This window comes from Ursus americanus, chromosome 16 (genome assembly GCF_024610735.1).
Source record: "Ursus americanus isolate L20-20 chromosome 16, mUrsAme1.1.p, whole genome shotgun sequence".
Classification (NCBI taxonomy): Eukaryota; Metazoa; Chordata; class Mammalia; order Carnivora; family Ursidae; genus Ursus; species Ursus americanus.
This window is the reverse complement of record NC_142142.1, coordinates 11823182-11849504: the sequence shown is the minus strand read 5'-3', so window position 1 is coordinate 11849504 and position 26323 is coordinate 11823182. Positions and strand designations below refer to the sequence as shown.

Sequence of the window (26323 nt, the reverse complement as noted above, 5' to 3'; positions counted from 1 at the left end):
TAGTTGTAGCTCAAGCAGCCATTTTGGACCCTGAGAAGGAAGCCCTGTGTTGCAGTGGAACAGCAAGATGGAAGATGTCTGGGATCTTAATGACATTGTGAAGCCACATACCACATAATTTTTGAAATATTTTTGTTGGAAAATTTGTTTTTAATAATGTTTTTGAGAAAAAACAAACTATCAACCATTGCTATTTTGGAAATTCCATCATTTAAATTGAGGCTAACCCTAACTAATTCCAAATGGGAGAGGAACGAAAGGGATGGGGCAGGCAGCTATATATCTAAGTTACTTATTAGTCAGTGATTATATTTTTCACATACCTCACCCATGCCTCTTAGTTCTCAAGTTATTTCAAGAGCATGTTACAGTTGAAAAAACATTTGTATATATTATCTAATTGGATACTCTCAGCATTTATTAGTTGTCTAGGGCAGAGATTATGGTCCCACTTTAGAGATAAGAAAACTAAACCTCAAATGGTAACTGACTGCAGTAAATACTAAACAAAGTGGGAAGGGTAGGGTGAAGCTCTACTCCACCCCACAGAATCCAGTGCATTATCTTAGATTATAAACTTTTAAAATCTGTCTTTTTTTTGATGGAATTTTCTGTAGAACAGTGACATAGGAAACATTTAAAGGAGCTATTAGATCCTAATTGTTTTATTTGTCATTTCAGCAAGAGGGTGAACCATGCTTAAGGCTAACAGGATTGAGCCTGGGAGCCAGAGAAGTCATCTGAAAAAGCATAATCCACGGATGCTGTGCAGCTGCAACCGACAATGCTATATCACCCTCATTACTGGTTGCTATACCTGCGAGTGGCAAGTCAAGCAGGAGAAAAAGCCTAGACCTGGACCCTGCTGCTGCTCTTGGGTACAGAGAGATGGGAAGGAGTTGGACCGTACTTTCTCCGATGTGGGGAACGTGGGCTGGTCCCTGCCCCTGTGAGGGCTTATTAGAGTCTCCAGGACTGGGCATGGTAGGGCTCTAGTGCTTCGATGAAAAGCCTGCTGCAGTCCTGGAGCCAAAGCTAACCTTACGGAAACACATTCTTGTTTTCTCCATCTGCTTTCACTTTTATTACTTCTCTTTTTTTTCTACCTCTTTTATGTCATTCATTTACTCATTGATTTACTTTTCCTCTTATTCATTTCGTGAGTCTTGAAAAAGTGAAGTTTAGGTATAATTAGTTGTTTTTGACTAGGAAATACAGGAATGCCTAAATCTTTAATTCTCTCTTCATCTTGAGTTTCCCAAAGGAGCCATATTTATGTGAAAAATAACAGCAAGTGTGAAACAAGGTATTCCTTTTTTATCGGTCAGGCTAATGCCTGATATTCACTAATGAAAAACTTTAGTAAGGCCGAGTGGTAGCATGTGGCCTAGCCTTATTGAGGGCCTCTTACTTTAAACTCTCAGTCATATGTTGGGATCCTCTGGTGGGTTATTTGATTTAAGAGACGGGATGTTGTAAGAGACCTCTGGTGGGTGATTTGATATGAGAGACCACTGAAATGATAAGAGGAGGACCTTATCCTGTACCTTCATGTACTTGTAAACACAGCCCAGCCAGGGTCTGAGATTCTGACCAGTCCGATTACTAGTTTCTTATGCCTAAGATGGAGAACACAAGGAAAGGGGTAGAAATGGGAGGCTTGCCTAGATTAGGAGAAGTGTTCCTCTGTCTCCTGTACCTTACCTTCCTAGGTATTCTACTAACTTACGGCTTATAAGGACTAGTTTATATACTAGTGACTGGGAATAACAGAAACGCCTTAGATATGGTTCCTGCTCTCAAGCAATTCATAGTCTACTGGTAGAAGAGACAAGCACAATGCAGTCTCAAAATACTGAGTGTTTTTGTGTGTGTATGTGTATATGCATACATGCCTCCACGTGCCAAGGGAAGGGCTGAAAACAACTTCGTATAGAAGGCAAAAGGTTATTAAAAATTGGGTAGGTAAGGTTTAGGGGATGGCAGAAGAAATCATATTAGAGGAGCCAAAGAGCATTGGTATAAGGTTTGTCTTAGGTGGAACAGAGGATACAAATGGAGAAATGATGGGAAATGAAGCCACAGAGGGAGATGGGACCGATATTGTTTGGTTTTACGAATTTGACCGCTGCCATGTAGGGGATAAAGAGTCCCTAAAGATTTTAAGCTGATGTTGCCTGATCTATGTTTTGAGATGATTATTTGATCATGTGGAGGATGCACTGGAAGGTACAAAACGGGGAGGGAGATGTCTTTGCCTTCAAAGAGAAAGTGATAGAAGTATTTAAGGTAAGAGATGTTGGTGGCCTGGATTAGAGTAGCGATGGTTAAGGTGAAGAGTGAATTGATTCAACAGATACTTATTAGGGATGAGGCCGTAAGTTACATGAGAGTTACTGTGTAGTAACAGAAGGAAAAGGGAGGCTTTGTGGGCAGGGTGACGTTTGAGGCAGTGTGGTGTTATGGAAAAATCCCTGGACTAGAGCCTGGGAGAATGTTTGGGTACTATTTCCCATTCTGCCCTTGGGCTTGCTATGTGAGCTCTCTGAGCCTCTCTATAGCTAGGGAATTTAACTAGATAATTCCTAAGGTTCCTAAATAATTCTCAAGGCCTCATTTCTGCTCAGGGGAGGGAGTATAGCATATAGCGTAAGAACTAAGATCTTGTGTTTTGGGAAAAGACTGCCTGGATTCAATTTATGGCTTTACCACTGACTATTTCCAAACTGGAGCTTTACCACTGTGTTACCTTGGATAAGTTATTTAACATCTATCTAGTGCTTTAGATTCCTCATTAGAATAATGGAGATGGTAATAATAGTACCCGCCAATAGGATTTGTTGTGAGGATGGAAGAGGTAATATGTGGAAAACACTTAGAATTGGCCTTGGCACACAATTAGCCCTCAATAAATGTTAGCTATTTTATTACTCTTCTTGGAATCACTGACTTGTGGAAGTGATCTTTCACATGCAGAAATATTAGTACAAGGGGTTTGTGGGTAGAGGGAACGAGGGGGTCAGAAGTCAAGGGATAGAGAAGCACAGTGGTGTGTTGAGGAAAAACAAATTTCCGATGTTGAATTAGGGACATGTAAAGCAATGGTAAGTAGTAGGGTTGGAAAGGAATATTTTGATCAAATTATGTAGCATCTTTGTGTCAAGCTAAAGTATTTGAACTTTCTTTTGTAAACAGTGGGGAGCCTTTGAAAATGATTGAGTAAGAGTGGCAACGATGAAAATCAAAATAAGGAAATGGATTTATTCAACAGAAGCAAGTTAGTGGAACACTTACTATGTGCCACAGTGAATAAGACAACTAAGGCCTCAGTCCCCCTGTGGTTTGCAGTCTAGTGGGACAAGTTAGTTAATAGCCAATAAATAAAGAAATATTATTTCAGACAGTGATAAGAGCTTTGAAGATAATAAATAGGAAAATTGTGTTAGAACCTGGGATGGGAGAGTGGTTGGAGAAGACCTCTTTGAAAAAGTGTCATGTGAACTGTCTCCTAAATAGAAAGGTAGAGTCAGCCATGTGTACATCTGGGGGCAGAAGTATTCCAGGCAGAGGAACCAGGGAGTACAAAGGTTTTGAGATGGAAACAAATTAGGTTATATTCTAGAAACAGAAAGAAGGCCAATGTGGCTGGAGTTCAGAACTGGAGTCTGTGGAATGGGATGAGGTTGGGATGGACAAGGCTGATCATGGAGGACCTCATTGCCATGGCAGGCAGTCTGATGGTATGTTAGTACAATAGGAAGCTCTGGCAGGGTTTTGAGCAGGGTAATGATATTATCTGATACATGTTTTTAAAAGTCCACTTAAGATTTAGATTTAGTAGAGTATGAGATCTGAGTCAGAGATCATGTGCTCTTCATCCTCCTACACTCAGAAAGTGCGTCTTGATAGCTGCAATGTGTCTCATCTTTTTGGAATAGTTTCTACATTTCTCATTTTATTTCTTTATTTTTGCTTTTCATAATAATACCATAATTTAGACAGGGCAGGGATTTTTCTGTCCATTGCTAACCGATTAAATGCAATGTCCCAAAAGAGGCAGAATTCTTATTCAGGTGATACAGAAGTGTTAAGATTATAACTCAGGTAGCAACCCAAACCTAATGTTCCCAGGAAGGATTTGGCGACCTGTGGCATGACTGGTTTATGATGTGACTTTCAGTGAAGGGGGTTGCCCCCTAGGCTCTTTGAACACCTCCTCTGTAAAGATATCCTCCATCCTGGCTTTAGGCTCAAAGATCTGGACAGTGTCCCTGCTACTTCTCGGCTGTGTGAACTTGAGTCAATTACTTTACCTCTCTGAGCTTTAGTTCTTTTGCAAAGTAAGGTTAACAATACCGAGCTTATATGGGCATATTGAAAAATAAATCAAATGAAAGTAGTTTGTGAAATTTCTAGCATTGTACTGGCACAAGATAGCTACTCAAAAAAAAAAAAAAAAAGCTTTATTCCCTAACCTGTCCCCTAGCCCCCAAATTTGGGCAGGTCAGTGAGTGATGATTGAATGAATGACTCCGTGAGTCAGCAAACCAACTGTTGGTAGATGGAGAGGCGGATGAGTGCGGCAGAGGATTGCTAAGACACCGCTGCATTGAAGGAGCCGTGTTAGATATTGGCAGGATGGAGGTGTGTAACCGAAGTTCCTTTTCCTCAGAGAAGAAACTGTCTCACCAAATACAAACAGGGAAACGTGTAATTGCAGTGAAGTGTAATAAACGTTATAAATAGGCTTATACAAAATTGCGTAGGGGTAAGGAGACTATAGTGGTCGCTCCAGCCTCTGGAGGGTCATGCGTGGCATTGCAACTCCGTAGAACTGTGACAGGTATACACAGATATTGCTGAGGTGATGTGGATACATGGAACTAATTTATACTTCTTTCTTTCTCTTCCCAGAGAGAGAAATTATTTTATCCCTTTCTGATTATTTCGTTTTTCTTGTCTGTGGTTTTGCTGTTCGTGTGGATAGAAACTTCAAATGAATACTTTGGCTTCGACTGGTGAGTTTCACATTTTGTAGTTTCATTTATATAGGGGCTCTTTGGTTTGCAGGCCACCTGAATTGTACCTCAGGCTGAAAAGATCTGGTGGCGTAAGAGGGAGGGTCACAAAATTGGTCTTTCCACAGGGGGTAGATGAGAGGCCTGACTCCGCGCTGGAGGAAGGATGCTTGGCACCCTCACCTATGGTGCTTACCTTCCATATTTAGACGGAACCTTCCATATTTAGACGGAATCTGGCCAGTGGGAAGCTATGCAGATGACTCCCTGAAACCACGTTCCTCAGTCTTTTTGTCTGGGCTACTGATGACTGCCCTAGTTGGGCTTCATGTTCTCTGTCCACGAGCCCTTCTCTGCCTCACCTCTGGCCTCTTGCCTCTTCCTTCTGTCCCCAGGGAGCTTCCTAGGACTCTGAACACAGAAATGGGTGTCCTTCTCGGCATCCTTTCGTGGCCAAACTCATCATCCTGGACTGCTCCCAGCAATTCCGGTTTCTCTGCCCCGATGGTGGCAAATCTTACCCGTTATTTGGTATTTGGGGGAGAGTGGGGTATGTTTGGATATGAAGCTTTAAAAAAAAAAGGAATACGGTTGAGTTTTACATGTTATAGAAGTAAAATGTGTTTTATTTTGTTTTGTTTTGTTTTAAGAGGCGGGGAAGGGAGAGGGAAAGAGAGAATCATAAGCAAACTCCACACACAGAGTGTGGAACCAGACATGGGACTCGGTCTCGTGACCCTGAGATTATGTCCTGAGCCAAAATCAAGAGTTGGACATTTAACTGACTGAGCCACCCAGGCACCCCTGTTTGTTATTTTAAATATAAAAACTTGGAAAATACAAAAATCTGTTTAGTCTTATTCTTGAGTGACAATCACTTGTTGGTATATTTCCCAGCCTTTTTTCTATGCTTGTTGTTATATTATTGCACTCAAAGCATACATGTATATAAAATTCTGTTTTTCCTTTTCGCTTAAAATAATTACAAACATTTTGACTATTAAAAACTGAACATCATTTAAAATGGTTTCAAAATATTTCATGACATGAAGATGCTGTAATAAACTTAACCACTTTTTATTGGTATGCATTATGTTTCCAGTTTTTTTGTTTTTATGAAATAAGAGTGCTGAGAAAGCTTTGTATTCTGGCTTAGGTCTTAGAATAGATTCCCGCAAGTAGCGTTCTTGAGTCAAGGAGAATAAATGTTTGTAATATTCATTATGCCTGTTGCTGAGGTACTTTCTCAGAAGATTGTAGCGATTTTCATTCATGACAGAAGTATATGAGAGTTTCTTTCTTTCTTTCTTTTTTTTAAGAGAGAGAGAGAGAGCATGTGCACATGTTTGCCTGAGTGTGGGGAGGAGGGTCAGAGGGAGAGGGAAGGAGAGAAATCGTAAGCGGGCCGCACACCCAGCGTGGAGCCGAGTTGGGGCTCGATCTTACCACCCTGAGATCATGACCTGAGCTGAGACCAAGAGTTGGGTGCTCAATCAACTGAGCCACCCAGGCGCCCTCAGAGTTTCTGTTTTAACCTTATCATTGACAGCACTAACCATTCTTATTTTGAATAATTTTTATTAATTTTCTAGATAGAATTTGTTTTGTTAAATGTTAATTTAATCATTAAGTGTTAAAACTTGTTTAACTAATTCATTTTCTTTTTAGTTTTCTTCTTTGCCCATTGTGGGATTTTTAGTGAGTTTTCTCATCAGTTTGTATGCAGTTTTTATGGATCATTTCTAAGTTATTACAAAGCACTCAACAAACAAAAATATTTCATTTCTTATATTTAGAAAATTTCCCCCCTTTTTAAAAAACTTTTTATTGAGATATAATTGACATTCAACATTGTATTAGTTTCAGGTGTACAACATAATGATTCGATACTGTATATGTTGCAAAATGATGACCATAATAAATTTAGTTAACATCCATCACCACTCATTGTTATAAATTCTTTTTGTGTGTGTGATGGCAACTTTTAAGATCTACTCTCGTAGCAACTTTCAAATATATAATATAATATGTTAATTATAATCAGTATGCTTTACATTACATCCCAGGACTGACTGACTTTATAACTGGAAGTTTGTTACCTTTTTTTCCACCTTCACCCATTGTACTCACCCCTCACTCCCTGCTCCTGGAAACCACCAATCTGTTTTCTGTATCTGTGAGTTTAGTTAGTTTTTCTTTTTTTAAAGATTTCCTCTAAGTGAGAACATACGGTATTTGTCTTTCTCTGTCTGACTTACTCACTTAACATAATGCCCTCAAGGCCCATCCATGTTGTCACACATGGCAGGATTTACTCTTTTTATGGCTAAATAATATTCCTTTGTATATAATTATATACATCACATATCTTTTATCCATTCATCCAGCAGTAGACACTTAGGTTGTTTCCATGTCTCGACTGGCGTAAATAATGCTGCAGAGAATATGGGAGTTATATATCTTTTCAAGTTAGTGTTTTCATTTCCTTTGGATAAATACTCAGACATGGAATTACTGGATTGTATGATAGTTCTGTTCTTAATTTTTCAAGGAAGCTTCATACCGTTTTCCACAATGGCTCTGCCGGTTTATATTCTCATTAATAGTACACAAGGTTCCCCTTTCTCTACATCCTCACCAACACTTTTTAAAAAGATCTTATTCATTTATTTGAGAGAGCAAGAGAGAGAGAGTGAGCATTAGCAGGGGGAGGGGCAGAGGGAGAAGCAGGTTCCCCTCTGAGCAGGGAGCCTAGAATAGGGCTTGATCCCAGGATGCTGGGATTATGACCTGAGCTGAAGGCAGACGCTTAACTTAGACTGAGCCACCCAGGCACCCCAAGACTTTGTTTTTAAATTTAGGTTTAATTGACATACAACATTATATTAGGTTTAGGTGTACAGCATAATTGTTTTTATATTTGTATATATTGCAAAATAATCATCACATAAGTCTAGTTAACATCCGTCACCATATATAGTTGCAAATGTTTTTTTCTTATGATGAGAACTTTTAAGATTTATTCTCTTAGCAACTTTCAAATATACAATACAGTATTATTAATTATAGTTACCATGCACTACATTACACGCCCATGACTTGTTTATTTTATAACTGGAAGTTTGTATGTTTTGACTCCTTTTACCCATTTTGCCTACCTACCACCCCCTGCCTCTGGCAACCACCAATCTGTTCTTTGTATATCTGAGCTTGATTTTTGTTTTGTTTTTTAAGATTCTACATATAAGTGAGATTATATGGTACCTGTCTTTCTTTGACTTATTTCACTTAGCATAATACTTTCAGGGTCCATCCATGTTGTTGCACATAGCAAGATTTCATTCTTTTTTTATGGCTGAATAATATTCCATGGTGTATATGTACCACATTTTTGTTTATTAATCCATTCATGGACACTTAGGTTGTTTCTATATCTTGGCTATTATGAATAATGCTGCACTGAAGAAGGGGTTGCATGTATCTTCTTGAGTTAGTGTTTTTTTTTTTTAAAGATTTTATTTATTTGACAGAGAGAGACAGCAAGAGAGGGAACACAAGCAAGGGGCAAGTGAGAGGGAGAAGCAGGCTCCCCGCCGAGCAGGGAGCCTGATACAGGGTTCGATCCCAGGATGCCGGGATCACGACCTGAGCCGAAGGCAAGTGCTTAACGGCTGAGCCACCCAGGCGCCCCTTGAGTTGTTAGTGTTTTTATTTTCTTTGGCTAAATACCCCAAAATGGGGGCGCCTGGGTGGCACAGCGGTTAAGCGTCTGCCTTCGGCTCAGGGCGTGATCCCGGCGTTCCGGGATCGAGCCCCACGTCAGGCTCCTCCTCTTTGAGCCTGCTTCTTCCTCTGCCACTCCCCCTGCTTGTGTTCCCTCTCTCACTGGCTGTCTCTGTCTCTGTCAAATAAATAAATAAAATCTTAAAAATAAATAAATAAATAAATACCCCAAAATGGAATTGGTAGGTCACATGGTAATTACATTTTTAATTTTTCGAGGAACCTCCATACTGTTTTTCAGAGTGGCCGGACCAGTTTACATTCCCACCAACAGTGCACAAAGGTTCCCTTTTCTCCACATCCTCACCAACATTTGTTATTTCTTGGCTTTTCATGATAGCCATTCTAACAGGTGACAGGTTATATCTCATTGTGGTTTTGATTTGCATTTGCCGGATGATTAGTGACATTGAGCACCTTTTCACATACCTGTGGGCCTGAATGTCATCTTTGGAAAAATTTCTGCTCAGATCCTCTGCCCATTTTTTAACTGGATTGCTTATTTGCTGTTGAATTGTGGGGGTTCTTTATGTATTTTTGGGTATTAATCAGATACATGATTTGCAAATGTTTTCTTTCTTTGGTAGTTTGCCTTTTCATTTTCTTGGCGGTTTCCTTTGCAGAAGCTTTTTATTTTGATGTAGTCCCACTTATTTATTTTTAAAATCTTTGAGGCCTCTTTTCACTATGATTTATTTTTATTTTATTTTACTAATTTATTTTTTCACTGTGACTTATTTTTGAAGTTCTCATGCTTTAATTTTATCTTCCTGTCTTCTGCATTCCTCCTCCCTACCTGTTCTCTCTCCCATGAGTACCAGTGGGATGTTATATTTTAGTTTGATTTTCTTGGGCTTTCTCTATTTAAAAAAATTATTAGGAAATGATTATAGATTCACAGGAAGTTGAAAAATGTACAGGGAGGTCCCATGCACTCTTTACCCAACTTCATGCAATATTAACATCTTATAAAACTATTGCATAATATTAAAGCCAGAAAACTGACATTGGCAAAACCCGTGGTGCTTATTCAGATTTCATTGGATTGACTTTTAAGATAGTTATTACATTTGATAAGCATCAGTTATGATCACAGTAAAGGTTGAAATTCACGTTGTGTGTGTATTTTGGCATGGGTCAGTGTATACATTTGTCTGTATGCGTGTGTGTGTGTGTGTGTGTGTGTGAAAGAGAGAGAGAGAGAGAACAAACTCTGGCTCTACCCATTTCATAAGACTGTTTTCCCTTTATTTATTTATTTATTTATTTATTTATTAATTAACATATAATGTATTATTTTTTTCAGGGGTACAGGTCTGTGATTCATCAGTCTTACACAACACCCAGCGCTCACCAAAGCACATACCCTTCCCAGTGTCCATCACCCAGCCTCCGCATTCCCCAACCCCCTCCCCTCCAGCAACCCTAAGTTTGTTTCCTATGATTAAGAGTCTCTTACTGTTTGTCTCCCTCTCTGGTTTCATCTTGTTTCGTTTTTTCCTCTCTTCGCCTATGATCCTCTGCCTTGTTTCTTAAATTCTGCATATCAGTGAGATCATATGATAATTGTCTTTCTCTGATTGAGTTACTTTGCTTAGCATAATACCCTCTAGTTTCATCCATGTCATTGCAGATGACAAGATTTCATTTTTCTGTTGGCTGCGTAATATTCCATTGTGTATATACACCACATCTTCTCTATCTATTCATCAGTCAATAGACATCTGGGCTCTTTCCATAGTTTGGCTATTGTGGACATTGCTGCTATACACATTGGGGTGCAGGTGCCCCTTCGGATCACTACTTTTGTATCTTTGGGGTAAATACCTGGTAGTGCCATTGCTGGGTCATAGGGTAGCTGTATTTTCAACTTTTTGAGGAACATCCATACTGTCTTCCAGAGTGGCTGTACCAGCTTGCATTCCCATCAACAGTGTAGGATGGTTCCCCTTTCTCCGTATTCTCACCAACATCTCTCATTTCCTGATTTGTTAATTTTAGCCATTCTGACTGGTGTGGGTTGGTATCTCATTGTGGTTTTGATTTGTATTTCCCTGATGCTGAGCGATGTTGAGCACTTTTTCATGTGTCTGTTGGCCATTTGGATGTCTTCTTTGCAGAAATGTCTGTTCATGTCTTCTGCCCATTTCTTGATTGGGTTATTCGTTCTTTGGGTGTTGAGTTTGATGAGTTCTTTATAGATTTTGGATACTAGCCCTTTATCTGACATGTGATTTGCAAATATCTTCTCCCATTCTGCCGGTTGTCTTTTGGTTTTGTTGACTGTTTCCTTTGCTGTGCAAAAGCTTTTTATCTTGATGAAGTCCCAATAATTCATTTTTGCCTTTGTTTTCCTTGCCTTTGGAGACATGCCTAGCAAGAAGTTGCTGCGGCCGAGGTCGAAGAGGTTGCTGCCTGTGTTCTTCTTAAGGATTTTGATGGATTCCTGTCTCACATTTAGATCTTTCTTCCATTTTGAGTCTAGTTTTGTGTCTGGTGTAAGGAAATGGTCCAGTTTCATTCTTCTGCATGTGGCTGTCCAGTTTCCCCAACACCATTTGTTAAAGAGACTGTCTTTTTTCCATTGGATGTTCTTTCCTGCCTTGTAAAAGATTAGTTGACCATAGAGTTCAGGGTCTGTTTCTGGGTTCTCTGTTCTGTTCCATTGATCTATATGTCTGTTTTTTGGGCCAGTACCATACTGTCATGATGATTACAGCTTTGTAATAGAGTTTAAAGTCTGGAATTGTGATGCCACAAGCTTTGGCTTTCTTTTACAACATTCCTGCGGCTATTCAGGGTTTTTTCTGGTTCCATACAAATTTTAGGATTATTTATTCCAGTTCTGTGAAAAAAGTTGATGGTATTTTGATAGTGATTGCATTGAATGTGTAGATTGCTCTAGGTAGCATAGGCATTTTAATGATATTTGTTCTTCCAAGCCATGAGCATGGAATGTTTCCCCATTTCTTTGTGTCTTCCTCAATTTCTTTCATGAGTGTTCTATAGTTTTCTGAGTACAGATTCTATGCCTTTCTGGTTAGATTTATTCCTAGGTATCTTATGGTTTTGGATGCAATTATAAATGGGATTGACTCCTTAATTTCTCTTTCTTCTTTCTGTTTCGTCTGTTGTATACACCAATTCCTGTATGAGTTCTAGCAGTTTTGGGGTGGAGTCTTTTGTTGTCTGATTGCTGAGGCTAGGACTTCTAGTACTATGTTGAAGAGCAGTGGTTACAGTGGACATCCCTGCCGTGTTCCTGACCTTAGGGGAAAAGTTCTCAGTTTTTCCCCATTGAGAATGATATTCACTGTGGGTTTTTCATAGATGGCTTTTATGATATTGAGGTATGTACCCTCTCTCCCTACACTGGAGAGTTTTAATCAAGAAAGGATGCTGTACTTTGTCAAATGATTTTTCTGCATCTATTGAGAGGATCATATGGTTCTTGTCCTTTCTTTTATTTATGTAGTGTATCACATTGATTGATTTGTGAATGTTTACTAACCTTGCAGCCCAGAAATAAATCCCACTTGGTTGCGGTCATAATCCTTTTAATGTACTGTTGGATCTTATTGGCTAGTATTTTGGTGAGAATTTTTTTTTTTGGTTGAAAGTTTTTTTTTTTAATGATATGTTAGTCACCATACAATCATTAACTTTTGATGTAGTGTTGTTCCATGATTCCTTGTTTGAGTATAACACCCAGTGCTCCATGCAATACAATTTTTGCCTCCATGTTCATCAGGGATATTGGTCTGTAATTCTTCTTTTTGGTGGGGTCTTTGTCTGGTTTGGAGATCAGGGTAATGCTGGCCTCATAAAAAGAGTTTGGAGGTTTTTCTTCCATTTCGATTTTTTGAAACAGCTTCAGAAGAATAGGTATTATTTCTTCTTTAAATGTTTGGTAGAATTCCCCTGGGAAACCATCATGAGACTGTTTTGAGGAATGAATGGGAGAATCTCGTGTAAATACTGTTCATAAACTGTAAAATAATAAATATTGTAGTAGACCTCTCATCTTTCTCTTCTGGAAAAATGTCTCAGTAGTATACACAGAAAGTAGGTGGAGCATAGTTAACTGTATAAGGAGGGGTGCATATATTGGGGGGTTAGTGTATAGGAGTCTCAGCAAAATTCCATCCAAAGACATAGAATCACAGAGTCCAAAAGGATCTTGGAGCCAACTGCTCCAGTTCTCTACACTGTACACATATTTTAAAATATTTTTTCCAGGTGGTCTTCTAATCTTTTTTTTTTTTTTAAAAGATTTTATTTATTTATTTGACAGAGAAAGAGACAGCCAGCGAGAGAGGGAACACAAGCAGGGGGAGTGGGAGAGGAAGAAGCAGGCTCCCAGCAGAGGAGCCTGATGTGGGGCTCGATCCCAGAATGCTGGGATCACGCCCTGAGCCGAAGGCAGACGCTTAACGACTGAGCCACCCAGGCGCCCCTCTTCTAATCTCTGATTAAAACTTGAAGTTGCGGGTACATACTATTTTATGTTTCAGTCTTTCCATACTTATAGACCTCCGCTTTCCCTGTCTCACTGGTCTTGGTTTGGCCACATGGCTATCATTCCCCTAAATATTCTCTATCCTGAACAACTCAAGAATTTAACATGTTCATCAAATACAAGACTGTTCATCTCTGGGTGAGTTTATTGTTCTTCATAAGAATGGAACCAGGGTTGGAGCACAATGGCATGTGAACTGGACCAATCTCCTTCCATGTCTGTATACAATGTTTGTATTAATAGCCCCCGTGCCCATATTAACACATTTCCCCATCTTGCATCATATTCCTCTTTTTTTTTTTCTATCCATTGAGGTGTTTTTGATGGTTTGTATAATTGAAGTATAGTTGACACACATTAGTTTCAGGTGATTCGACAACTCTGTATGCTGTGCTCACCACAAGTATGGCTACCATCTGTCACCATACAGTGCTATTACAATACCACTGACTGTATTCCTTATGCTATAACTTTTATGTACCTTATCCTGTACCTGTTGGTCTGTGTGTCTTTGGAAAAATGTCTGCTTAGATCCTCTGCCCATTTCTAATTGGTTTGTTTACTTGCTATTGTATGAGTTCTTTATGTATATTGGGTATTAATCGCTTACTCAGATATATGTTTTGCAAATATTTTCTCCCTTTCAGTAGGTTGCCTTTTCATTTTGTTGATTGTTACCTTTGCTGGGCAGAAGCTTTTTAGTTTGATGTAGTCTCACTTGTTTATTTTGCCTTTGCTTTTGATGTCAGATCCAAAAAATTTGTCACCAAGATGGATGTCAAGGAACTTACTGCTTATGTTTTCTTCCAGGAATTTTATGATTTCAAGTTTTACATTCAATCTTTAATAATCCGTTTTGAGTTGATTTTTGTGTATGGCATAACATAGTGGTACAGTTTCATTGTTTTGCATGTGGCTATCCAGTTTGAAGAGATGGCCCTTTCCCTGTTGTATATTCTTGGTTTTGGCTTCTTTGCCATAAATAAATTGACCATATATGTCCATGGTCTTTATTCTGTTCCATTGATCTATGTGTCTGTTTTTAATGCCAGTACCATACTGTTTTGATTATTATGGATTTGCAAACAGTCTGAAATCAGGGAGTGTGATGCCTCCAGCTTTGTCCTTTTTCCGTATTGCTTTAGCTATTCAAGGTCTTTTGTAGTTCCATAAAAATTTTAGGATTATTCTATTTCCGTGAAAAATGCCTTTGGAATTTTGATAGGGATTGAACTGAATCTACAGATGGTTTTGGGTAATATGGGAATTTTAATGATATTCTTCCAATCATGAATGCAGGATATCTTTCCATTTATTCGTGTCTTCAATTTCTTTCCTTAATGTCTTATATTTTTCAGTACATAGATCTTTCACCTCCTTGCTTAAATTTATTCCTAGGTATTTTATTGTCGTTGATGCTAATGTAAATGGAATTTTTTTCTTTATTTCTTTTTTAGGTAATTCATTATTAGTGTACAGTAATGGTATTGATTTTTGTGTGTTGATTTTGTCTCCTGCAACTTTACTGAATTTGCTGATTAGATTTAACTTTTTTGGTGGAGTCTTTGGGACTCTTTGGAGAGAGGATTGGTGTATTTTTGGCCGTATGAGAGATAATTGCATCGTGTTAGAAAATAAGGGCAATTGGTAGAGGTGTGTATGGATACCAAGTTGACCTTGAGTGGACTGTGATAGTGTACTTTCTGGGCCAGCTAAACTAAAATTATATTTCTGAGAATTCCATTCCCAATATAGGATTGGGTCAGGATTAGTCACAGGAGAAATTTGCATAAAACTTGAATGTGGGATGTGAATCAGTAGCCACTGTTTTATACTCTGAAGGTCCATGATGTGCCCAGACGTTATGGCAGCCTTCATGCAATGTCAGTATCTGGTAGTTCACTTAGTTGGCATGGGGTGGCACCTCTGCCCACATACTCCCTGATCTTGCCAGATCTTTTTTAGTTTGTCCATGTCCTAGGCCACAGTAAGAAAAAGCACCAACTTTTTCTACAAGTCACCCTTATCAACAAGGTTGGAGGCAGTGTATTATAACTTTGTTAAACTAACATTTGTTATGTGGAGCACAGGGTACTGGATGATGAGTCAAGGCAACAAGAGTGGTGAGTGGTGGTTCAGCAACAGACCACAAGAGAAATCAAAAGAGAAGTTTATTACTCGTAAGTACTGGAGGAAGTACATGGCACACTTCAAGGGGACACACAGAAGGTCAAGGCCTTTCTGTTAGTTTAACAAAGTTAAATTTCAGTCAGAAAGAGAGGCATGCCCTGTGACACATGCCTTTATTAGGGTCCTTGGGTGGAGTGTTTTGGGGTTCCTGGGCTAGGGCCAAATTGGTCAGTTCAAGCCAAAAGAGCAGGAATTTGGTAAGTGCCATGAGAGTCTTATCTAAGGGACATATAAGGCATACAGGCGCTAGGAAGCAGAGGAAACTTGATCCCAGGGCCTGTTGGGAGAGATCTGTCAGGAACTTGTATTTGCTTGTGACTTTGTGGGGTGCTATAGAGGGCATGTGCTTCCCTGAGGGAGCAAGTGTCAGTTTAAGGTCCTTGCAGGCCACTTGGCCAAACAGAATGGATGTTGAGGCAGCAATACCATGGACTAGCTTAGCTAAATTCTTGACACAGTGATAGACACATGTTCCATTGTCTGTGTATGTTCTCATAGGTTCTAGTCTGTCCTCATGTGTTTCACTTTGTCTTTGTGGGTTCCAGTTGCTCGTTATGGGTTTTAGTTCTCTCATATGTAATGTTCAGTTTTCCTTCCCCCTGCTGTCCTGACTTCTAGCAACTTTAGGCCAAATATCAGATCAGATGTAACAGCCTTATATAACCTTCTCTAATGACTTCTATAATAGCATAAGGTTGGATCCCTACAATAAATCCTTTCCTGACTGATCCCAGAGCAATAAAATATTTTAATCATTTTGGAAAAGTTCTCAGCCACTGTCTTTTCAACTATTGTTTTTATCCCATTTTTTATCATCTCTACTTTTGGAACTTTAATTTTTATGTATATTAAGCCTTCTTTATCCCCAAGTGCCTTAATCTTCTGTATTTTTCATGTATTTGTTCATGTGTCTGTTTCATTCTTGACTTTTTTTCATGACATATCTTTTAACATTTTCTTTTATTTTTTTAATTGGTCTCCTTTTAAATAGTTCTCTACTGAATTCTTAATTTTGTTCCTGTCTAAACATTTTAAGGATATTTATTTAGAAGTCTGTGTCTGTTATCTTTCTTACCTAGATTTGCTGAAGATCTTTTTATGTTGTCCTTCCCCCCTCCTCCTTCCCTCCCTCCCTTCCTTCCTCTTTTCAGTAGGCTCCATGCCCAGCATAGAGCCCAGCGCAGGGCTTGAACTCACAACCCTGAGATCAAGACCTGAGCTGAGATCAAGAGTTGGACACTTAACTGACTGAGCCACCCAGGTGTCGTGTTGTTCTTGTTTCTTTAGGCATTCACTAATGTGGTCTCCTCTCCTGGTGTGCCCAAATGTTTTTCTTGAGTGCTAAACATTATATATAAAAAGTTTGTATAGGTAATTTGAGACCTCGAATTATCTTATGTCCTCTATAATTATATTAGGTACTCTAACAAGTAACTAGGTGTATTAACAAATCCTATTCACCTTAATCCAGTTTGATGTACTTAAATGGTTCAAAGCTAGGATTCAGTCCCCCAAAAGCAGTGTATTTCTGGTTTGTGCTGATTCCTAGGTTGTAGCCTTGAAAGGTCCCAAATCAAAGTGTATAGTGTTTATCAGAAAAAAGTTTCTCACTTTTTTGTTCTCCTAACCCTGCAAGATACAGGAAGCCCTCCTTTTTATCTCAGCCACTTCTAGAGAAAAATCACTCAAATGCCAAGTTATGTCTCTGGATTTCCTCTCTTATTTGGATCTTGGTTCCATAGTTCTTCACTGCTGGTTGGTTCCCTGATGTCTTCATTTAGATTTTAAAATCATATCCAGCTTTTTTAGTTGTTACCTCTAGCTAGAGAGAGGTAGAGCAGAATTTTTGATGGGGTAACTGTCATTTTCCTTCTCCCCCTCCTTCTGTGTGTATTGAGGCGTTAGACTTGTCTTCCCATTCTTCCTGTTATGTGAAAGTTCCCAATGCCTCACCATGATGTGCCTTTTTTTCCCCTCAGAATTACTGTCAGCTGACAATTGGTGGTACTAATATAATTGTGGTATGTAAGATATGTATTGGGGCAAGATGCAAGAAAGCTGCATCGTGCAGCTATGGGAAAGCAGGGATGGGGTCCTGGAAGATTTCTTTAAGCATTAGTGCAGTGAATGTGGATTTAGATGAAGTTGCATTGACTAGGCTATCCTAAAAGTCTTTCTCTATTGAATGAGAAGGCCTTCTAAAAGGGAGATGTGATTATGGTGCTAGGGGTATTTAAAACAAACGATCTGGAGCAGAGAGAAAGTTGCTTGAAAATACTAAGTCATAAGAAGCCTAAATTGGACAATCCATGCAAGGGAGCCTACTGCATATTCATCAGCAACTGTATATTCCCAGATTAAAGGAGTGATGACCAAGAAAGACTTCCTTTTTTGATTCCCACTGATGTGTAGTCAGTCACTTAAACTAACTCCTTTTCATTCTTCTCACTCCCTTTTGTTATCTACCCCCTGCCCCAAACCACCACCAAGAGTGAGTACAGATGAATGGGACAGAAAGAGGTAGAAAAGGGAGAGAGAAAAAAAATCACAGCTCTTCCTTTGCCCGAAGTTCACAGCAGGTAGATGAGAACTGCACTTGAGTTTGGTGAGAGAGTTTTGAGCTGAACTAAACTAATAATAATATTTACATGTGATCGAATATACAAAAAAAAGGTTGAAATGAAGTGAAAAAATATCTAATGTGGCCAAAGAGATGATTAGAAAAGACAGAGGCACCATTAAATGGCAAACCTTAGCTTTCCATTCTCACTTGAAAGCAAAACTGGTATCACTTCTTGGTTAAGCTGTTTAATCCTTTGGCTGTATCTAGACTGATATTAAGTCCATCTTTCATTTTCTTTCAAGAACTTTATTTGATTGTTTTGATTATCCCTGTGCTCTTATTAAAACATCATATTCTTGGGGCCCCTGGCTGGCTCAGTCAGTAGAACATGTGACTCTTGATCTCAGGGTTGTAAGTTCAATCCCCATGTTGGGTGTAGAGATTACTTAAAATAAAATCTTAAAAAAAAAAAACATTAAGGAGGGCACGTATTGCATGGTGCACTGGGTGTTATATGCAAGTAATGAATCATGGAACTTTACATCAAAAACTAGGGATGTACTGTATGGGGACTAACATAATATAATAAAAAATATTATTTTTAAAAAAAGCAAAAACATATTCTTGTTACATGGATATTAGTCCTTCCTTTATGTCTCTTAATATCTTAAATATATTTTGTGATTCTTTTCTAATTGCTCTATTTTCTTGGATGCAAGTTATTCTATTTGTCAGCTTTATTGGATTCATTTGTTGACATTTGATGATTTCTGATTTCTGGTTGTAAACTCATCTTCTACAAAGTACTGTTTCCAGTGTCTTGATTTGTGATAGTTCTCGATAGGGTGATTGCTTGCCTGTTTCTTTCTTCTGGGTGTGTCTTATACCTCCTGACCAAGAGAATTTCCTTTCTTATTTTTAATGTGGTTATATGTTCATTAATCTATATTTTATATTATTAAAATATAATTTCTCCAGGTTTTATATTGAGAGAACGTAATTTCTATTATCTGAAAATGAGTCTAAATTATTTGACATATAATATCTAGACCAAGTATAACACTGTTTCTCTTAGCAAATCATTAGCAGGTTTCTCTCATAACCTACTTTCAGAACAGAACACATTTAAACTGTTTTTAAAGGACCCAAATCTCTTCACTCTAGCATAGAGCAATTAATATGGTAGCTATGATTATAATTATATTAGAAAACAAACATGCAAATGGACAAAGAACCTGCCAAAATGGAAAATATTAATTTTATTAAGGTGTTGAATTCATGGATGACTTTCTCTTTTGACTTTCCGGAATTTCTGTATTATTATATTATTTTTAAAGAGGACGTAATTTTTGAGTATATATTCTAAATAACTTTAAAAAATCCTACCACTGATACAGACTCCCACTAAAGTACCCAGTTGCCTCTAGGATAAAGTTAAAACTTCGCAACTAAATATCTCTAAAGCTCTTCACAGATCTGTTCTCAGATTGCTTCTCTTATCTCCTTCCATTTTCTTATGCTTCATTCAGTCCAGTCTTGTTCCCCACCCTTGACACAGACGCTACTAATATCTGCTATGTTTTAAGGATTGAAACACATTTTTGCAGGGTCGTTTTTCTAGGTACAGGATACTGGTTCTTTTGGTCCATTGTCTTGCTGAGTTTATTTGGGATCCTGGCTGCCTACTGTTCATTGCTGGTGGTGAGTAATGTTTTGTTGCGGTTGGTGAGTAATGTTTCAAATTTCTCCTCCTCTCTTCCTGAGTAGCCTCATGCGGTGCTCCTATCTGGGATGGTATCTAGTAGGTGCTGGGAGCCATCAGAACCGAAGATCACTCTTGTCTTAGCAGAGTTGGGGTTTATATCAGCTACTTGAATCTTAGACACAAAGGATGGATGGAAGAAAAAAAGGCTTGTGCTATTAGAGGGTCTGTCTTACCACCTTCCCTTTGAAAGGGTGACAGAACATCCTTTCTCTAATCTTGTTTTGTAGCCTATTTTATGGTTCACTTAATGTTATTTTAAACGCTCCAGATTCACATTAGCAGTATCCTTATGTCTTGAACTACCTCATTTCATATCCTGTCTCCGAGAATGAGTCTTTCTGGGCCTTACAAATCAGCTAGTTTTTCAAACCTATTCTAATGTGCAAATGCACATTAGTCTCTAGTCCTTGTGCAGAGTACATTTTAACAGGTCTTATGGCAAATAGTGACCTTGTCTCTGTTGCCTGACATAGTAGTGTAGTGCAGTATGAGAAATTCAGGCCAAGCAAGAGAGGAGTCTGTGAAAGTGGAAAGCTATGGGAGGATAACTTTCAGGTAATGGGAGTTTTTCAGTGCCCACTTATACATAGGACATATATATCTTTCTCTGATTTCACAGTTCCCTGTCCTTACTAATTTCCTTTTTGATACAGAAAACCCCAACCCACCAAATCCGTTCCCATTTGCATTGTTCAACAAAATTTATTAATCATTGTATGAGTAATAAGTACTGAGTATACAGTGATAACTAAAATATGCAGTTTCTATATTCATGCAGGGCACTTCAAAGAGATAGGTATGAGATGTAAAGTTATAATAGTGTCTTAATTCAATGAGTTTAGACTCTAGTAGGGCAACTAACTCATAGACAAAAATAACTAACACAGGCAGAACATTTTATTTGTAATTAGAGAGGCATAAAAAAAAGTTCTGCATGGGTTCTGAGAAGGAAGAGGTGACTCTCAGCCAAGAGGATTAAGTAAGACTTCTGGGAAGAGGTGGCACTGATGTGTGATCTTGAAGGGATGTTGGATTTGGACATGTGTATATGGGGATGGGGAAAGAACATTCCAGGCTGTGGGAACATTATAACAAAGGTGGCGAGACAAAAATATGGAGTGCAACTAGATAAGAGGGCAAGGTCAGTTCTGTTAGCATGTAGGGCATAATGAAGAATAATGGGGAACACAGCTAAAAAGATCGGGTTGTGACAGATTTTGGAAGGTCTGGAAATAAGGCTAAGACATTTGGCATAAATCAGATTTCTATTTTAGGAAAACCATCCTGGAAATTGTGGTGTGGAGGGTGGCTATAGGCAGGAAGGCTACTTAGAAACTTTTCTTTTTAATGGGGAAAATGCAGATGAAGGATGTGCTCTGGGCCAAACTCTGGCCACTGACTTGTACTGCTTTTATACACAGTGAACATGAAATGGTATAGCTAGCTTCTCAGGTGATAATGAGTTCTAGTGTTCAACAGGGTAATACATTATAACTACCACAAACTTTCTACTCTACCCTGCCTCTTTTTGGATGCATGCAGTGGCCACAACAGTGCACAAAGAGGAAAACCTGAGTTCTATTTCTGTTGTTAGGTTATTTTATAACCTTTTTCAAGTCATATAACTTTGAGCCTACATTTCTTTTCTTTCAAATGAGAATGATAATATTTAATAATATGGTATTTTATGGGGCTGGATAAAGAACAAATGAAATCAGATATATAAAATTATTTTGATAAAAAAGTTAAGAGCTTTATACATTCCATCTCTCATTAATATCCTGAGCATCTAAGGGTTCCGATTTTGTTTGTATCTTCATACTGACTTAGAGACTGGTTAGATTATATTCAAATCTAATTAAGATTTATTGACTAAATATCAGGTTAACAACAGTAGTTAACAGTTGTAACAGTGGCACCGATTCCTCAAGAAAGAGTTTTTAAATAACTCTTTGACGGGCTGGTCTCTGCCCTCTCTTCTCTCACAAGTGGGTCTAAGTAATACCAGGAGTACAGTTCATCACGGGGAAAAGAAATTGTTAGGAACACAGGAAGGATATCAGTATGGTGATTGTTATGAAATTCCAGGGAATAATTCTTCCTGGGGGCGCTGGTGAATGTTACAAATAGAAGGTGACATTTGAACCTTCGAAGAAGCGTCAGTGGCGTGGACAGGGAGAGCTTCTCAGGCAGGGGAGCAGCACGGCAAACTACCGGAGGCCGCAAAGTGCAGGTATAGCAATAAGTGAATGTAGTGCTAGAGTGTGAAAGGGATTTTGAGCTAATTTTGGGCAGCAGCTTGGTGATTTCAAGATAACCTCCTTTTTCTTCTTTGCTTTTCCAGGTACTTGCATTTTTGTTGGTTTGGGAAGGGTATGAACCAAACCTGCACTGGTGTCATAAGGTAGGACACTGAACCTTTGTAGGAGACCTTGGGCCAGGACTGAATGTGCCTCTTAGGCACTCTAGTGTTAAGAAGAGCCACCCTTTCTTTCATTGTTCCCCTTGGAAAGAAGAGATCTGTTTATACTGTTTTAGCTGAAATCATTAAATTTCTAGCAGATGTAACTGATTTACTGAAGGAGCTTGAACTCAAACTTTTTTTTTTTTTTTAACCACTCCTTGTTAAACTCATTCTGTGACTCTGTTCTTCCCATCCCAATAACATCTTAGGCAAATTCCATTACTTTTTCAGTCCTTTATAGTCATAAGAACATTCTCATTTCAGTCATTAAAAATTTCAGTTCATTGTAATAACCCAGACTTCAACATTATAAGATATTTCCTCCCCTTTTTTGGACGTGACCCAGGCCTGGAAGCCTGCAGTGATATGGAGAGCATGATGGTCCATCTACTTCTCTTTTTACCAGAATAGGGCACAGGGGAAAAGAAGATAGGATAAAAGAACACAGTTGCACAAAGAGGGGCAAGAGGGTCATCTGAGGTTGATGCTGTCAGGACCAGGTAATGTACAATTGTTGGCTTTTTATCCCACAGGCTTTTTCTGTGTGTATTTTCAGAGACCCTTCTGCCGAGAACCTTGACTACACCTTTCTTGGTGAAGTCAGTGTCTGTCTTCCTATACACCTGGAAATTTGTTGAGGTCTTTTTAACCTTCCCTTAGTTTGGAGCCCTTTAAAATGACTCCAGAATGGTGTGTCTTAAAGGATCCGTATCTGTTCCACAGAGAGCAGCATCTTTGCCCCAACATCTGTGGATGTGCAGCTCGTTTCCAACATAGCCTCCCTCATTTTGTTCTGCCATGGGCTTGAGCAGCTCCAGCCGTAGACTCTTTCCTTTTTATAGACTTTTTTCAGGTGTGGTTTGATATCATATTTTGTTTTTCCTTAAACCCAGGAACATATCAAACTCTGAGTGGTCCCCTTAAATTTCCTCTTATTCAAATGAGAAGTATGAACTGGAAATGTAGATTCAAGAGTTATTAGAATAGGTTGAAATTGAAGTCATAAGATCTTACAGGGAAAGAATGTAGATTGAGAAGTGAAAAAATAGGCCTTGTTGAGATCACCATCTGTTTTGGAGTTGGGACACCATGATCAGTTAGTCACTGCCAAGAGTCATGTGAAATCTAAAAAAGAAAACGAATGGACAAAAAGCAAAATCAGACCGATAAATACAAGGAACAAACTGATGGTTGCAGGGGAGTGGGAGCGGGGGGCACTGGGCAAAATGGGTGAAGAGGAGCAGGAAATACAGGCTTCCACTCATGGAATGAAAAAGTCACAGGAGTAAAAGGTACAGCATAGGAAATATAGTCTGTGGTATTCTAATAGTGTTGCATGGTGACAGATGGTAGTTACACTGGGGTGAGCATAGTGTAACATAGAGAGTTGTCGAAAATGAAAATCTAATTTGAAAAGATATATGAGCTCCTGTGTTTATCGCAGCATTATTTACAGTAGCTAACATATGGAAGCAGCCCGTGTCCATCAATAGATGAATGGATAAAGAAGATGTGGTGTACATACGTAATGGAATATTACTCAGCCATAAAAATGAGATCTTGATATTTGCAACAACATGGTTGGGCCTAAAGGGTATTATGCTAAGTGAAATAAGTCAGAGAAAGACAAATACCATATGATTTAACTTGTATGTGGACTCTAAAAAAACAAAACAAATGAACAAACAAAAAGCAGAAACAGATCTGTAAATACAGAGAACAAACTGGTGGTTGCCAGAGGGGAGGGGGAGTGGATGAGCAAAAAGGGGACAATGAAGTGGGGAGTGGAAGGTATAGCTTTCAGTTATAGAATGAATAAATTACAGAGATGAAAGATGGTACAGCATAGGGCATATAGTCAGTGGTATTGTAATAGTGTTGTATGGTGATAGATGGTAGCTTGAGGTGAGCATAACATAATATATAGATTTATCCAGTCACTATGTTGTACACCTGAGACTTTTGGAACATTGTGTGTCAACTATATTTCAATTAAAAAAAAAACGCACCCCACATTTTAAGTCCCAAGAGCAGAATGTATCCTAATATAGAAGAGGAAAGACATTTTTATGAGTGGCTGCATTTGACAGGTTCACATTTCTCCAAGAGAAAATGTTTTATATGCGCCTTCTAATTGCCTGTATCCTTTGAATCCTTAATAAGTTTGGTGTTGGGTAGATCATAGAATCCTACGAGATTCATGTGAGTCTGATTTGACAATTAAACTTTTGGGTTGGGATGCTTCTGTGATTTTTGCATCTGTGTACATAGAGAGATTGGCATATACAGGCATCCCTCATGTCACTGTGCTTCACTTTAGTGCAGTTTGCAGATACTGTTTTTTACAAATTGAAGGTTTGTGACAACCCTGTGTCCAGCAAGTCATCGGCGCCATTTTTCCAACAGCATATACTCACTTCGTGTCCTGTAGTACATTTTGGTAATTCTCACAGTATCTCAAACTTTTTAATTATTATTATATTTGTTATGATGATCTGTGATCGGTGATCTTTGTGTTACTGTTGTAAATGTTTTGGTCACCATGAACCACAACCATGTAAGATAGTGACCTTAATTGATAAATGTGTGTATTCTGACTGCTCCACCTACTGGCCGTACCGTGATCTCTCTCCCTTTCCCTATTCCCTGAGACACACGATATTGAAATTAGACCAATTAATAGCCTTACAGTGGCCTCTGAGTGTTCCAGTGAAAGGAAGAGTCACATCTCTCATGTTAAGTCAAAAGCTAGAAATGTTTACATCTCTTTACAATATGGTTTACTGAATATTTTAAGCCCACTGTTGAGACCAACTGCTTAGAAAAAGAATTTTCTTTCAAAATACTGCTGCTCATTGACAATACACCTGGTCACCCAAGAGTTCTCATGGAGATGTACAGCAAAATGAATGTTGTCTTCATGCCTGCTAATACAAGATCCATTTTGCAGCCCATGGATCAAGGAGTCATTTTAACTATCAACTATTATTATTATTTAAGAAGTACATTTTGTAAGGCTGTAGCTGCCACAGATCGTGATTCCTCTGGTTGACCTGGGGCAAAGTAAATTGAAAACCTTCTGGAAGGATTCAACATTCAAGTTGTCCTGAAGAACATTTGTGATTTATGGGAAGATGTCAAAATATCAACATGAACAGGCGTTTGGAAGAAATGGATTCCAACTCTCATGGATGACTGTGAGGGGTTGAAGACTTGAGGGAGTAACTGCAGATATGGAGGAAAAGCAAAAGAACTAGAATGAGAAGTGGAGCCTGATGACATGACTGAACTCATGAGAAAACTTGAACGGATGAGCAGTTACTTCTCATGCATGGGCAATGAAAGTGGTTTCTTGAGAAGGAGCAGGAATCTACTCCTGGTGAAGATGCTGTGAAGATGGTTGAAATGACAACAGAGCATTTAGAATATTACGTAAACTTGGTTGATAAAGCAGTGGCAGGTGAGAGGATTGATTGTATTTTTGAAAGAGGTTTTACTGTGAGTAAAATACTGTCAAACAGCATCACGTGCTACAGAGAAATCGTTCATGAAAGGGAGAGTCAATCAATCAATGCAGCAAATTTCACTGTAGTCTTATTTTAAGAAATTGCCACAGCCACCCCAGCCTTCAGCAACCACCACCCTGATGAGTCGGCAGCCATTGACACTGAGGCAAGACCTCCACCGGCACAAAGATGATGACTCACCGAGAGCTCAGATGATGGTTAACATTTTCAGCAATAAAGTATTTTTGAATTAAGGTATACACGTTGTTTTTTAAGATATAATGCTGTTGTACACTTAATTGACTACAGTATAGTATAAACATAACTTTTATATGCACTGGGAAAGCAAAAAATTCATCTGACTTGCTTTATTGTAATAATGGCTTTATTGTGGTGATCTGGAACTGAACCTGCCGTTATGTCCGAAGTATGCCTGTACTTTTTCTTTTTTGTAATGTTCTTGTTGAGTTTGGGTGTGAATGTTTTGTTGGCTATATAAGACAAGTTAGAATATG

General features: G+C 38.7%; 1 protein-coding gene across 1 annotated transcript in view; it reads left to right on the top strand.

The window, feature by feature from the left end:
* The first annotated feature begins 692 nt into the window (after window positions 1-692).
* The window catches only part of GDPD4 (glycerophosphodiester phosphodiesterase domain containing 4), a 133763-nt gene continuing 108132 nt past the window's right edge, over window positions 693-26323 (top strand). The window contains exons 1-4 of the mRNA XM_087868179.1: window positions 693-878; window positions 4915-5018; window positions 19681-19774; window positions 22183-22242. Of these exons, the coding sequence (XP_087724305.1) occupies window positions 696-878; window positions 4915-5018; window positions 19681-19774; window positions 22183-22242 (441 nt within the window). The 5' untranslated portion in view covers window positions 693-695. The remainder of the gene's footprint in view (window positions 879-4914; window positions 5019-19680; window positions 19775-22182; window positions 22243-26323) is intronic.